General features: G+C 49.8%; 1 protein-coding gene and 1 gene segment (V, D, J or C); one reads left to right on the top strand and one right to left on the bottom strand.

Annotated features, from left to right (window-relative positions):
- Positions 1–135: 135 nt before the first annotated feature.
- LOC142364100 (T cell receptor alpha variable 38-1-like) lies at positions 136–952 on the bottom strand. The segment is given in 2 exon segments: positions 136–478; positions 888–952. Coding segments are annotated over 2 exon segments (366 nt in total).
- LOC104328712 (trypsin I-P1) lies at positions 471–14,528 on the top strand. 2 transcript variants are annotated; one of them, XM_075442691.1, is made up of 5 exons: positions 471–625; positions 12,143–12,311; positions 12,616–12,869; positions 13,414–13,550; positions 14,290–14,528. In XM_075442691.1, the coding sequence occupies exons 1-5, from the start codon at positions 601–603 to the stop codon at positions 14,437–14,439; spliced, it is 735 nt and encodes a 244-aa protein (XP_075298806.1). In that variant the 5' UTR covers positions 471–600; the 3' UTR covers positions 14,440–14,528. The 2 variants fall into 2 exon arrangements, with proteins under 2 accessions (XP_075298806.1, XP_075298799.1); XM_075442684.1 differs by lacking the exon at positions 471–625 and having other exon boundaries at positions 11,644–12,311.
- The last annotated feature ends 1,289 nt before the right edge of the window (positions 14,529–15,817 follow it).

Raw genomic sequence — 15,817 nt, 5'->3', positions numbered from 1 at the left:
GGAGAGAAAGCAGGAGAAATGAACTCACAGAGCCTGAGAGGAGGAGGAAGGGAAGGCTAGGAAGCAGAGGAGGTAATGAGTGGAAAGGCATCGTCCTGCCTTGGGCAGCAGCGACGAGGAGGAGAGCGGGTCCCTTTGGTGCAGGGGGTTTGCGCTCAGCTCCCTCGGCAGCCTTGCCACTGTGCTTCACTCTCCGCACAGTAATACGTGCCAGAGTCGTTGAGAAAGGCGTGCTCTATCGAGAGGGTCATCCCATCTCCTTGTATCTCACTGCCCTTCACACGGCTTCGGAAATCCTCCTCAACAGTTGCTTTGGCACCTTCAAATGCAGAAGCCACTAGGATCAGCCTGGAGTCCTTCTCCAAAGGCAGCTTGTACCAGCACATATAAGTGTTGGTGGATTTCTTCTTGGAGCAGCTGAGACTCACGGACTCGCCTTGTCGTATGACCGTGTCTGGGGACTGTTCCAGAGCCAACGCTGGAAGGGAAAAGGAGGAGCATTAAGGAGGACGACAAAATGGTGAAACATGCAACAGACACTGTGAGTTGGCAGAGAAGAGGGTCAGAAGGAATACCACAGTCTAGGAAGAAGCGGAACGAATGGCACAGCCCTTCAGAGCAGCAGGTGAGTTTCCAATCTCTCCCCAATAGGCAAGAACCATTCGTGGGCAGTTTGTGTCCAGCAAAGGAACCACTTGGGGGCTGTGCACAGGAGGAAAACAGACAGCCACTGCCAGAGATTCAGAGATCCCTGCCCACCTCCTTCATTGCCCGTCCTCAGCACAGGAACCTTTGGGGAACGGAGCACTGCCAGCAACTGGCTGCGCAGCTGGGACAGCAGCAGGGCAATCGGTGTCGGTGCTCAGGGGTGAGTGGAGTTCACTTACCCATGGCGGACAGCGTGGCCACAAAGAACCAGCGGGGAACCATGGGGAAAAAGCCCCTGTCCTTTGAGGGAGGTGCCTTTTGTATCTGCCCAGAGAGAAGTGAAGAGGAAGCACTGAGTGAGGATGAGACGTGTTGGGGTTGGGCAGGGCATGAAATGTGAGCAAGGATTGGCTGGCTGGGAACACTGGGGAATGACGCACGCACTCACAGGAAAGCATAAACCCTGCCGAGATGCAGGGGGTGATGGGGATGGGGAGAGGAGAAGGGGGTTTCATGGACAGAGCTGTGCTGAGGTGGCATGGGAGGCTGAGTGTGTGCAGGGCCGAGGAATGCTGAGAGTTCCCCTTCTCCTTCTGAAGTCCTTGAGATCTGGAGGAATGAGGTATTAAGGACCCACTTACTCCATGCAGAGTCAGTGGCGTGATGCATAGAGGGGACCCTCTCTTTGAACATCCAAACCAGGACCGGCAGTCGGTTTGCTAAGAGGAGCTGTGCTTCAGTTCCCATCTCTTCTGAAGCAGCTCATACTCCTTCATATGACGCCAGTGTCTCTTTGTCAGTTGGAGTACAACAGGCCCTGGATCCTCTGTATCCCCGACTCCAAACCCAAGGGGTCGACCTCGAGTCTCCCCTGGTTCTTTCTGACACAAACTCCAGGTAGGGCCATTCTCCCCGACTGCGGTGTAGAGCACATTTTGAACATCTTGTCCTGACTGAATAGGCCCAAGGGATACTGCACGGAACTATCTCCCGTTTAATTTGTTCAAATACTTCTGTTTGGTCATGGCCCTATTCAAAACATTCTTCTTCCAGGTCACTTGATAGAGAGGGCTTACGATCTGATTGTGATTTGGTACATGCATCCTCCAAAAACCCACAACACCTAAGAAAGCCTCTGTTTCCTTTTTGCTAGTCGGTGGAGACATAGCTGATATTATGTTGATCACATCCACTGGGATCTGATGAGGCACATCCTGCCATTGTATTCCTAAAAACTGGATCTTCTGTGCAGGTCCCTCGATCTTACTCCATTTGTTGGTGTGTACCCTCTACATGCCCTCTCATGCAGAGAAACGCTTACTTCTAATAGCTGAGATACTGGTCCATCCCTTACTGCGCGAGCTGATTTTTTTCTGTATTTCTTTTTCTGTCTAGGGGCTACTGATACTGGCAGGGGTTGGTTTTCAGGTTTAACTGCAGGGCCTGTCACGGGGGCTGGAGCAGTCACTGTGCCCACTGTGGGGCCTGGGGATACTGAGGCACTTGTTGGGGGGCTGGGGTATCCAGACCCCTGCCTGCTGCAGTGATTTGTGTCTCTCTGGAATTGCCAGGGTCGCAGCATGCTTTTTCCAAATAGTACACTAGTGTGTCAGGATTCTGCACTTGTTCACGGTTGAGGTTCAAAAACGCTGGAGGTGCCCACTCTCCTAGATACTTGCCCATGCTGTCCTACGCACCCAGCCACACACAGCTATCCAGCCTCAGGGCAGATCTCTGGTCAATATTTCATCTCGTTGTTTAATCCTAAACAAGATCTGAAACATATTCAGGAGACATAGCGATAGGAGCATGCTGGCTTGAACATCGCATGAACACTCAAAATTCTCAAAAGCTGTTATGAATAGGCTGAAGGAGAGAGGAGGGGTGAAAGAGGGGGGGAAAGTATCCACTCCGGTTTTGCCCACAGATTCGGTTTGATTATTAATAAATTCTGGGACATAGCATCCGAGATATGGCAATGACCGCGTTATTGCACACAAACACAAGCCTAACCTCACGGCCAGCGATGTCTTCATAATTCGATATCACACAGTACAGCAAAATGGTAACACTGACCCTTTTACGAGAGGTGACGAACATCACCGCAGTGAATACATACTGCAAGTAAGGGTTTACATACCACAGCCATGTGACCAAAGAAAGCATCGTTTTTACCAGCGACCATTTAATTAGTAAAATAAATGCGTAGAACAAATTACAACAAAGTTGTTTTAGCGCACTCTGGTCAGCCCTGCCATTACCCTAGCCCCACGCTGGGCGCCAGGAACGACTGTCACAGTTTATCCCTGGCTGGCAACAAAGGACCGCAGCACCCATCTACCACCCTTCAACCCTGGTTGGGTTGGGAGGGGAGGAGTATGGGCAGACAAAGGCAAAACTTCTTGGTCAGGATAAGGACAGTTGAACAGAATGTAAAGGAAGAAATCAGTAACAACAACAGTACTGATAAGAAGAATACACAAAAACAAGGGAAGACACTGGGTAACTCTGTCTTACCGCCCCATGCCCAGCACGCAATGGGGCCGTGATTCACCTCTCGCAGGACAGCTCCCCCCTCCAAAGTGAGCATGACTTCACCTGGTATTGAATACCCCATTTTTTTGGATAGTTTGGGTCAGCCTTCCTGGTTCTGTTCCCTCTTGGCTTCTTGTGAAAATTAACCCTATCCTAGCTGAACCCAGGACAAGTGCTTATTTCTCTTCTTTTCTCTGAGGATTTTGTGGATCTGGGAGTGGGAAGGGCTGACTCGATGCTGGCTTTCGCAGGCTACTCCTGGAGTAGGAGTGCCTGAAGATTGGAACCAGGGGTAGTGGCCCAGCCGCCTACTTTTCCCTGGAGGGCACTGTATGGTTACACAGAGCCACAGAGAGTCCTGCTCTCTCAGCAGTTACTGGTGCTACCTCGTGGTCAAAATCTTAACTGCACCAGTCCAACCGTGCATTCTCTTTCCTGGAGTTTATTTATGGGGCAAAGAAACTGCCCTGCACATTAAATGGGAAGCTTACCTGCACTCTGCCTCAAATCATGTGCATCGCCTCTCCATCAGGAAAAATGTATGGGGCTGGGCATAAAAGGAACAGCAGCTCCAACATCTGGATTCCTTCTGGCTCTGCGCGTGGAGCAGATAACCACGGTGATACAGAAAGGGAAGGAGGTATAGAGAAGACAGACACCTGGGTTCTGCTCTCGGCTTTCATTTGGAGACATTTCATTCATGGCTGTTAGTCACTATTGTCCTTGGCAGGACACACAGAGGACACAGGTGGTGTCCATGGCAGTGGGCTCTGACCCAGGGGAAGGCTTTCGACATCAGGAAAGCACCTTCCCTGCTTCTGTATCAGGCACAATTATCACAAAAGCAAGACCATTAATTCCTCACGCATGGGGCTTTAATCGCTCCATGACAGTTTGTACACCTGAGCTGCTCCTGCATGCCCTCACTTCTATTCCTCTAGGACCTGAAATCTCCCCACAGAAAGGAAGACGACCCCAGCGTTCAGGCACTCGATCTCCTCTGGACCCCTCTGCCTGCAGGCTGTGCATCATGCCCCAGAGACTGACAGAAATGAGACCCCCCCTCCCCTGGGCATCAGATGTGACCGTGCACAGCCAGTCAGCTTCTCCTCCACCCTGCCCCTAGTAAGCTTCTTCCCAGTGACAACGATTCTCACCCCCTATCCTTCCACTGCTGGTTACCTGAGATCTCCAGGGTTCCTGGTTTCCAGAGAAGTGCATCTCACTCTCAGGCCCTGGACCTGCTGCCCGTCCCTCCCTGATGCAGCGGGACACCGAGAGGAAAGCCTTGTCACGGAAATCATGTTTGGGGGTAGAGGGGACATGGACAAATGGACACACAGGTGGCTGTGTATGCACAGCCATCACTGCACATGCACACCACGTCATGCACGCACACACACATTCACACTCCTGTGTACTCAGAGTTTCATACACACTCATTCCAGGTCTACACGCATAAACGTCATTAAACACACTGCCTGTACACACACACCCTGCTGTGATCCGTTATACACACACCATTTCTGTGGCTCCGCCTCTGCTTCCTCCTCCTCCTTCTATTTCTACTCTTCCTCTTCCTTTTCCTCTTCCTTCTCTCCTCCTTTTTCTCTTCTGCCTCCTCCTCTTGCTTCTCTGCTCAGAGGGCACATCTCCCCACCTACTCCTGTCAAGGGGAGGGGAAGAAACCCTGCATTCTCTATCCCCATGAGTTTATGGGCCTGGATACCTCAGTTCTCACCTCACCTTCAAGAGGAGTGACAGCACTTGAGGCTTAAGAGATGGCACAGGCTAGGGGTCAGTGCTCTCATGCACCGTGCTCCATGCCTTGCCAGGGATTGCAGCAGCTCTGCCCATGCCTCGCAGGGGCTGAATCACGGTAAACACTATGAGCCCCTACACCCTGTGTTTTTGGAAGATCCCACTCTGGCTTCAGCTTCCCCAAGTGCACAAGCTGACCAAGGTGCACCAAGACCTTCTCAGGCAATCATCCTTTTTCTTTGGCAGCGAGAGTGCTGAGCAGGGCCAGCTGGAACTAAATGACAGGAAGTCTGCGGAGTAAAGATTGAGGAGAGACAGAAAGCAGCAGTGGGGAGAGAAAGGGAGGCAGAGAGGGGAAGAGGGCTGACGGAAGCGAGTGCAACGTAAATGAGAGTTAAAGAGGGAGGCAAGGAGGAGTGGGGCAGCAAGGAGAGAAAGCAGGAGAAATGAACTCACAGAGCCTGAGAGGAGGAGGAAGGGAAGACAAGGAAGCAGAGGAGGTAATGAGTGGAAAGGCATCGTCCTGCCTTGGGCAGCAGCGACGAGGAGGAGAGCGGGTCCCTTTGGTGCAGGGGGTTTGCGCTCAGCTCCCTCGGCAGCCTTGCCACTGTGCTTCACTCTCCGCACAGTAATAGGTGCCAGAGTCGTTGAGAAAGGCATGCTCTATCGAGAGGGTCATCCCGTCTCCTTGTATCTCACTGCCCTTCACACGGCTTCGGAAATCCTCCTCAACATCTGTTTTAGTACCAGGAAGCGCAGAAGCCACTAGGATCAGCCTGGAGTCCTTCCCCAAAGGCAGCTTGTACCAGTACATAGTTGATGTGGAATATTGCATCTTGGAGCAGCTGAGACTCACGGACTCGCCTTGTCGTATGACCATGTCTGGGGACTGTTCCAGAGCCAACACTGGAAGGGAAAAGGAGAAGCAGTGAGGATAACGACAAAATGGAGAAACATGCAATAGACACTGTGAGTTGGCATAGAAGAGGGTCAGAAGGAACAGGACAGAGTAGGGAACAGCAGAATTGAGAGGAGAGCTCTTCAGATCAGCAGGTGAGTTTCCAATCTCTCCCCAATAGGCAAGAACCATTCGTGGGCAGTTTGTGTCCAGCAAAGGAACCATTTGGGGGCTGTGCACAGGAGGAAAACAGACAGCCATTGCTGGAGATTCAGGGATCCCTGCCCACCTCCTTCATTGCCCGTCCTCAGCACTGGAACCTTTGGGGAACGGAGCACTGCCAGCAACTGGCTGCGCAGCTGGGACAGCAGCAGGGCAATCGGTGTCGGTGCTCAGGGGTGAGTGGAGTTCACTTACCCATGGCGGACAGCATGGCCACAAAGAACCAGCAGGGAACCATGGGGAAAAAGCCCCTGTCCTTTGAGGGAGGTGCCTTTTGTAGCTGCCCAGAGAGAAGTGAAGAGGAAGCACTGAGTGAGGATGAGACGTGTTGGGGTTGGGCAGGGCATGAAATGTGAGCAAGGATTGGCTGGCTGGGAACACTGGGGAATGACGCACGCACTCACAGGAAAGCATAAACCCTACCGAGATGCAGGGGGGACGGGGATGGGGAGAAGGGGGTTGCGTGGACAGTACTGTGCTGAGGTGATATGGGACTCTAAGTGTGTCCGTGGCAGAGGAATGCAGAGAGTTGTCCTTCTCCCTCTCCTTCTGAAGTTCTTTAGAGCTGGAGGAATGAGGTATGAAGGACACATATAGATCCCTTGCGCTTTCCCCTGCACTTTCCCTCTCTTCACCTGCCAGAGATGGTTCATTTGTTCGAGATTTTTAGTTTTGCTTTTTGACCCCTGGCTGTGTGAGGGCCCTTTTCCTCCATGCAGTACCCTGTCTTTCCGGTGGCCAGGAAAGACACCACAACAGCCCAAGCATTCTCTCTTCTGAGGGCTCTTGTGGCTTTTGCAGAGCAGCTCTTCCTCCATCCCTTCTTGTGAAGAGCAAAACAGCACCTGCAGCTTTAGGGTGCCCTCCTGCAGGGAGCTGTGAATCCCACAGCAGTGAGTTTCCCTTCCTCTCTGCAGCAGCGCTGGGAATGTTCCTGAACATCCCAAAGGAAAGAGTGAGATGAGTTCTCATCTGCCCCATGCTGTCCCTCCCCATAACACCTCTTCTCTTGGGATAAGGAGGGCCTTGAAACAAATCAGTCGAACACCCCCTTTCCTGACTGCTTTCCCCAGCCCTCTTTCCTCCACAGAGGGACGGCAGGGACAGGAGATGCTCAGCTTCCAGAGCCTTTGCCCACTCCAGCCGGGACGGTCACACCCAGCTTTGAGTACTGGAAGTGCCCCAGGCTGGTGCAATGGTCACTGTGATGAGGATGGGAGGTACATGAGGGGTCAATGTGTGTGTGTGCACACATGGGTGTGCAAAGGTGTATGTGCGCATGTGTGTTTGTGTGTGTGTACAGGGCTCCCTCCAGCCCTCGCCCAGTAGAACTGGTGAGAGGGTGTCCTAGTTTCGGCAGGGATGGGTTTAATTTTCCTCTGAGTAACTTCTGTTTGAGATTTAGTTGGAGAAGAACGTGGAAAATGGCATCTGTCTCACACAAGTGCGTAAGGAGGTGGGTTTTGGCTTTCAGGAAGACTCAGCCAAGGACTCAGCCAAACTTCTTTCAGAATGCTGGCAGCATCAGTTAGAACAGCAAGGGTGATCACAGCTTCAGCAGCAATGGGGTGAGCAGCGGTGGACTCCATGTGGTCATGACCTCTAATACCCTTGGCTCAAGGGGAAATGAGGTCCCTGAAAAAATGGGAGTCAACAACTTTCAAAAATGAGAGGGTATAGGGCTACAATGGGATTGTTGGACAGGATTTCTGCAGATGGAGGCAGATGTCATAGCTCTACAGCAACGAGGAAGATGAGCAGAAAATGTGTCAAAAGAGACCAAAAACTATTTTAAAAGACTCTGGTACCAGGGCAGAGGTTTAGGGGGAGATTGGAGCTCTCTGGGGGAAGGTCAAGATCCTCCACATCCTAGGGAAGCACTGAACATGGGGTAGGTCCATCCAGTGCATTGGCATTCCTGGGAGCTGGGGACTGCAGATCTCCCACAGCTGGTTATCTGTTTTCTTGAGATTTTGGTTCCCCTGCTGCAACCCTATACTCTTTCACCAGCAGACTGTCCATAGTTTCAATGGCAAAATCGGAGGATCTGGCAGCTTCTACAGCAGTCATGTAAGTTGACATGGAGTTTCTGCTTGGGGTAATATTAGCCAGGATCAAGGTATCTCCACAAACAGAACTAAGCCAGAAAATGCTTGGAGAATACAGCTGACTCCTCCACACCTCTTCAGAAAAGAAAAATAGCCCCTGGAAAAGCTATTCTGTGAAGAAGTTGAGCTTCTGGTGGAAGGGGACTGAAGTCATCGGACTAGGGAACTGGAACTGGAAACCTGAAAAGCAAGCATGATACTTCAGGTCCAGGGACCCTAGAGACACAGGACCTGAGACATGGAGAGAGGACCCAGGAACATGGAATGCAGGGATCATGGGATTCAGGGATATGTTACCCAGGAATACAGGATCCATGAACAGGCCTATGCCACTTCCAACAGAGTGGTCTAATGAAAGCCCCATGATTTTTCACTCCCTCTGTCCCATGGCCTCAGATCAACAACACATCTTTCTGTCACCCAGAATGGCTACGGAGAAGGTCAGATTTCCGTGACTATTGGAGACTATCTGTCCCTCCATTTGGTTTCAGACAGCTCCATCATACCTGGAGTGGGTGGGGAACCTCACTTCTGAAACGTGGGAAGAGCTGGGCGGTCAGAGGTGCAGCTGGGAAAGGACCGTTGGCAGGTCGCAGTCTTGCAGTGGGGTTTTTGTATTTGGTTCAACCTTATCCCCTGGGACCTGATTTTTGCCTGCTGATCTTTACTCCATCCCTCAGAATAACTCAGCTCTGGTGTCTCTTGAGTTGATCCTGGCTCCTCTTGGACCCTCTGGGCTACAATGACCCACCTCAGCTCCCTCCACTCTCCCTGGAGACAGTCTTTAAGCACCCCAAAGCCTCTCCCTTTCTCCTTCCCTCTCCCCCTCCCTCTGCCTCTCCCTCTCCTGGTTTCCCAGTCCCTTCTCCACCAAAACTGGACACTGTATCTTAGGCACCACAGCCTCCCTTGGCCACACACCTCCCTAGATGCCTGGGTTCTGTGCTTTGGACAAGAAAGAAAGAGGAGGGCAGGAAAAAAATATCTATCCAGGCAGCTGGAGAATTCCCAGGACCCACGGAAATTTCACTCAAAGGCTGAGAAAGGAAATGTGCATCATAATCCGTTGCTCTCTGGATCATATCTGAAGATTTATCCAAGCAATACAGGAACAAGCTGTAAGGGAAGGAAGGCAGAGGGGATCTCTAGCTGGGGATCCTTTCTGAGAGATCCGAGTCCCTGAACACAGGAGGAGTCATCTGGAAAGAGATGCTCTGAGGAGTCTTTAAGTTGCCTAGGAAAGCTAGGTATTTTATTCCCCGAGCAAGCCCCTTGCAGAACCAGGAACCTTCATGGCAAATGTTCCCATGATTTAAGACCCATCCTTGATTCTAATCTCAGCCTGAACAAGAACAACACAGCAGCACTGTCAGACAAACCCACCTTCTAACACACATCTTTGCCAGGTCACTTTGACCTGACCTCTCCCATCCTGCTCAAGTCTAGGAGACTGAGAGTCCAAGGCTCTGACATGGGTGGAAACAGAAGGAAAGCAGCATGCTGTGCCATTGGGCAAAGAGAAACGCAGGCAGAGAGGAAAAGGGAAGAGGCTGTGACAGAAGGTTTGCCCAGCTGTGGAGAGCTGGAGGATCAGAAGCTTTGGAGAACGTACCAGCTGCTCCCAGGCAGGAGACAATTGGGAAGAGAGAATCAAAGGTCCCTCCACCACCAAGCTCTGTGAGATCTACAAGGACTGGCCTCAGAAACTCCTCTGCTTCATGCTCCTGGGAAGCTTTCTCCGTCTCAGCCCATGGTCTCACAGGTTTGCCTTTCTCAGGATCTTGCGTCAGCCTGGACTAATGTATTTACTTTATCTGAGTCCAGTGATGATACAGCTGACTGAAATACTTGAACTTGGAACGCGACCTTCTAGAAATGCAAGCTCCCGTTGCTTGTCCATGGATAATATCCAACACAGCTGCCCTCCGTTCACCTGTCCTCCTTCCTGTGTCCCTGGACCAGCCAGTAATCTGCTGCAGCATCGCTGCATTCAAGGAGAAAGATTTTTGCAGCTGGAAATGTGCTCCAGAGGGTATTTTATGAAAGAATCTGAGAAAAAAACCTTACAATGGGTCCATGCAATGCTCAGCAGCATTGAGTAGAAGAGGGTATTTACATTTCAGGTAGGGATTTGTCATTCCAAGAAAGGAAGGACGGGTGGGAGGAGGTGTTCCAATTTCAATGTGAATTCTTAGAAGGCTGTTCATCCTTCATAGCTCTCACTGAAAGGCCTGAAGGGCTGTTCTGAAGCAGTCTGTCTGCTGGATGACCTCTGAGTTGTGCATCACAAACACCCCATTTGTCTTCATTTGAGATCAGTTTGCTCCATGAGCTGGCCTGCTGGCATGCACCGTGGAGTTCTGGGAGTCACAGGAGCCTCTAGAAGGGGCCCCTGACAGGCAGATAGGAGAATGAGAGGGACTTGGGTGAGGTATGGTCACTAGAAGTCTGTCATTCGGGTCTAAGGAACACAAGAAGCACAGGAACTGTGACCCAGGACTCCTATTCCTCGCCCCATTTCAGCATCTCAAAACATGACTTCTGTTCACAGTCACTTGAGGTTATCCCAAGTCTTTCAAGAGCTGACATGATGAAGTTGGCAGCTGCTTGGAAAGCGATTATTCATGTAACTCATCAAGTTTTAGAAAACTCAGTGTTGTGACAGAGCTCTTATCACTCTTTCAGGCAAGGATTTCAGAAGATCTCATTATTTGCGTTCACAGTATTTTTGTTTGTACACATTACATCCACCAACATCGATGTTCTACTGAAATTGTTCTGTGGCAAAAAGGAGTCTCTATAGAACATTCCAAAGCTAAAGAGAAAACATGCTTTGGTACTTAGGCCGATATTATCACACGGATTAGGTGGGAGTAGAATGTGTTCTCCATGATAAAAAGACACACACACACAGACGTTGCTCAAGAAAAGGAATGTGCTAAAGTAAACATAACCAACTCAAAACTGTGAAGTTTTGGTTTTGGTGTGCTTTTTTTTCCAAATAAATGCATAGTATCTGACTGTCCTTCACCGACAATATGCACCTTCTGGTAGAAAATGTGCATTTGAAGAATGAGACCATCAGCGCAGCGGAATCTCAAAGGGGTTGGAGGGTTGCTCTCAACAGCTACTGGATATAAGAATGCGACAGACAATAAACTACACATGTTCCAAAGCCCAAATGGAATTGGGCTATTGCAAGCTAAATTAAATTGCAAGCTATTCTCTGAAATAATTTCAAATAGCTCTCTACCTTAGGAAAGGTTTACGATTAACTGATATCTTATTTGTACTTTCTACCAATGCCGGTTAGTGCCCACATTTGGATCTTCAAATTTTCCACTGTGTACTTTTTGTCTGGAGAAAACCTTGGACTAGAGATAAGGCCATTTCAAAAAATGTATTTCTAGCAGCTCACCCTTCCACTCCACCAGTCTGGGCTTGAGGCTGTGCCGAGATCATGAAGTACATACTGCTTTTCGCCTTTGTTGGTGTGGCTGGTGAGTATGGTTTTTGCTTCTATGATCGTAGTTTCTAAGGAAGCTCCTTTTCTGAGCAAATTTCCAAGGCAGTCTATTGTGGGAAGATGAAGTCCAGCTTCAATTTGCAAACGTCTTAAGGCAGAGCACTGCAACTTCTTTGGACTGCTGTCTTTTCATAATTGCTTGTGTCACAAAATGGGGAACGAATGCCTTCACAGGGGTTCTTGATGCAGGAATACTGAAACGCATCCCTAGCTTCCAAAAAAGACTGTCTCTCTCTTAAGGACTGGGAAGTATGAAGATAACACCTCTGGCCCAGGAAGTCCTAAAGCTGCTTTGAACTTTTGGACTATGGGCAAGTGCTTGCCCACCCCTGCTACCATGATTTTTTACAGAAGTAGAGCGTACAAGTGAGATGCTTCAGTCGGTCAGAGGGGCACAAGATTCCTTATGCCAGATGTTGACGTATGCCACTTCTTATCTCCCAGTTGCCTTACCCATCAACGCTGATGACGATGACGACAAGATCGTGGGAGGCTACACCTGTTCGGAGAACTCTGTCCCCTATCAGGTGTCCCTGAATTCTGGCTATCACTTCTGTGGAGGTTCCCTCATCAGCAGCCAGTGGGTCCTGTCAGCTGCTCACTGCTACAAGTCGTGAGTGACAAAAATTACATTCTTCCATAACTTGCTTCTTTCTTCCAGTTCACTTTAGCAGGAATTCTGAGCTGTGAGATCCAAACATGTAAGTGACTCCATTCTGATAGGAGATGACCTGGCATGGGTAAGATCTCAGTGTGGATCTCCAGGACTTATGGCAGGACAAGAAAGATAACCTGCATGGAAAAAGCTACTATGGTAGCGATGTTGAAGCGAGCGCATACGGTGACGGGGAGGTCGGGGAGGTTCCTCGTAACCTGTCAGTAGCACTAAAGTACGTGCCATTCCTTCTCTTTTCCAGTCGCATCAATGTTCAGCTCGGGAAACACAACCTGGCCCTCACAGAATCGTCAGAGCAGACCATCAGCTCATCTAAAGTCATCCGCCACTCTAGCTACAGCTCCTCGTCGCTGAATAATGACATTATGCTCATCAAGCTTTCCAAAGCGGCCACGCTTAGCCGAGCTATCCAGACGATTGCTCTGCCCACCAGCTGTGTGACCGCAGGCACCACATGCCTCATCTCTGGCTGGGGCAACACGCTCAGCAGTGGCAGTGAGTACTCTGTGGGGATGTAGAGCATCATGTGCGCCCGGGAGACGCCCTCAGTCCTCACTATTGACTCCCAACAGTACAGGGTCAAGCACAGAGAAGTGCTGTGGGACAGGCCTTTCCGAGTGGTTGGTCCGTGTAGGACAGTAACCATTTAGCTGCTTTAAAGGCAAGCCTTTGTAAGGTCCTTCCTCTTGTTCTGTGTTGCGAGCATGGAATCGCTTCAGTCATCCATGTGCCGTTCACCAGCATGTTCATACTGCCATAAATTCTGTGTCCTGGTGCTACCAGCTGTACGGTGCCAAGCACTAGCAATTTTCCAGGTATCAGAAAAATTAGCGTGGCTGCAGCGCAGAACGGTGGATCTGTGGGTAGGACCGGTTCCATCTCAACTCAAGGAATCCACTTTGCAATTACTATTCCCACAAAAAATGATGACTGCTAAAACAGGATATGGAGTGAATACTTTTCTGCTAAGAAAGATCTTCTCCAGTTTCTGAAATTAACTCCGAGATACCATCAACCATCTCTCTCCATTTTCTTCTAGCTAATTACCCAGACACCTTGCAGTGCCTGAAGGCTCCTGTACTCTCCTCAAGCCAGTGCTCTTCAGCCTACCCTGGGCAAATTACCAGCAACATGATATGCGTGGGATACCTGGAGGGAGGGAAAGACTCCTGCCAGGTAAAACGTCTGCCTCCCCTTTCCCACACGTTTCTCTCCTGCCTTTTGCTAGTAGAAGAAGCTTTCGTACTAGAGAATCTGCTGTACTCACTGCACAGGCATGCCTGAACGTCGTGTTTCTGAGCAACAGTGCAGACTTCAGGTGGAAGTTGCTTCTTGAGTGAGGCGAGGGTTTTGTCCACTCAGTTAGTCATTGTCCCTTTTCTGACACAGCGAACACATCTGCCCTAGTTCTCCATGAGTAGACTAAGCCACCGCCGGCACCTCGGGCTGTTCAAAGTAGAGGAGAGCTGCACAAGAGAGTCAACAGCAATCACGGTGACTTTCGAGCTCAGGACACAAATGTTAGTTTTGGACTCACTGAAAACGAGACAGAGGTAGAACAGAATATGCCAAGAGTCAGGCAGTCTGGAAAGTCACCACACCTGACAAGTGCTCTGCACTTGAATTGTGCCTATCTGCATGGCAAAAGTTGGCAGAATAATGTTTGAGACACACGTATCCTGAGCATGTTCCAAGGACGACATCCATCAAAACAGGCAGCTTACTCCTCCTTAGCTGTGGTGCCCTTGGAGCTAAAGCAAGGCACGGTAGCAGCAGGGGTGGAGCAGTAATCAGAAAAGACCTGCGTAGACCTTCTGTGTAGAAAAAGCCCAGTCGAGCTCCCTCCACTGTCCGTGATGTCTGGGATCGCTGGCTCACCACTTACGCTGACGGTCCGCATCCTTTCTGTGCGCAGGGCGATTCCGGCGGTCCCGTAGTCTGCGATGGGGAGCTCCAGGGCATCGTTTCCTGGGGTATTGGATGTGCCCAGAAAGGCTATCCCGGGGTTTACACGAAGGTTTGCAATTACGTCTCCTGGATCGAATCAACTATTGCTGCCAACTGAGACGCTCTTCTTCCGTGCGACTTGCTTTTTCTCTCATTATTTTCTGCTGTTTTGGAAGTGGACATACAAAAATTATCAAAAAATAAAGACTTTCAGGCACCTGTTTTCTGTGCAACATTTCTCTGGGGACGTCCATGGGCTATGACATGGAGGGCAGAGGCAGGGAATATCACTCTGGGGATGATATTTAAGATCTGTAGTGCCTCTCAATTAGCAGGATCTTGGAAAATATTGTAGACTGCTCTTCAGGACTCTTTCAGTCCGTTACCTGCAGCCATTTCTGAAGCAGGTCATCTTCTCTGTTTAGCAGCAGGCGCTGTAGGTGCTACAAAACTGCCTACAACAGCAGGGAGAGTGCGCTGCATCACACAGGCAGCAGACTCCTACTGCAGAAAACAGCAGGCAGCAACGCAAACGCTCCTCATTGCCCCCACTCCCACCCCCAACAATATCACTGAACAGTCCCTGGTGGAACCTCCCTGAAAGCTTTACCCGGGGACTGGAAGAACCTCTTGCTAGGGCTTGTTCTCTTCACGTACCAGTGCCACTGGGGCTGCAGTCTATGGTTTTTTTGCTCAGTTAACTGGTCATACTGGGTCTTCTTAGTTCAAAACGACAGAGATGGTCCTGGGTTCTGGTTTTACCTCTTCCTAACCCCAAGTGGTGCTGGAATGGAAAGTCCATGAAAAAGCTGCTGTAAGTTGCCGATAGGTTGCATAGGTTTCTCCTAAAAAAGGAAAGGGAAACAGAGCCTTTGAGCAAAATAAGCAGATAAAAAAGCAGAGAATAGGTGAAATGGGGAGAAAAGTAAAAGAAATCTGACAGTGGAGGAAAGGGAGGGAGAAGAGCAAGGCATGAAGAAACAAGTGCCATTTGCCTACGAAGAAGTTTGTGCCTTGCTCAGTCAGAGGCTTTGTCACCGAAATATCTCTTTGGAGAGTAATGGGTGCCTGAGTCATTGAGACAGGCACAATATACAAACAGGATCAGACCATAGCTTTCTGTCCCACATACAATTAAGAAAACAGCTATATCTGGTCAGATCATTGATTTGTTAAATGGGCTAGACACAACTACTAAACCTCTTACAGTTAGTCTTAACGCATGGTAAAAGTTCAACCAGATTTTGAAGGATACATAAACTGGTGCTCACGATTTTGTTTCCAACACTGGCAATGCCATTGCATGTGTTACTGTGCAAACCTTTGCTGTAAATGAATATGAACAAGAAGCCAGCTGGGTCTGTAATGGAAACCTGCTGTGTTAGGGGCCTATTATTGGATCGGTGCCAGGACTGTAAGTCCTAGTTCCTCCAAATTGTGTACTCAGAGGTGCGAAGTAGGAGTCACCTGTTAAGTGGGTCTACTACCGCATAGTC

The sequence above is a fragment of the Opisthocomus hoazin genome, chromosome 1 (genome assembly GCF_030867145.1).
Source record: "Opisthocomus hoazin isolate bOpiHoa1 chromosome 1, bOpiHoa1.hap1, whole genome shotgun sequence".
Taxonomy (NCBI): domain Eukaryota; kingdom Metazoa; phylum Chordata; class Aves; order Opisthocomiformes; family Opisthocomidae; genus Opisthocomus; species Opisthocomus hoazin.
The sequence above is the reverse complement of the archived record's forward strand: the minus strand, read 5'-3'. Positions and strand labels throughout refer to the sequence as shown.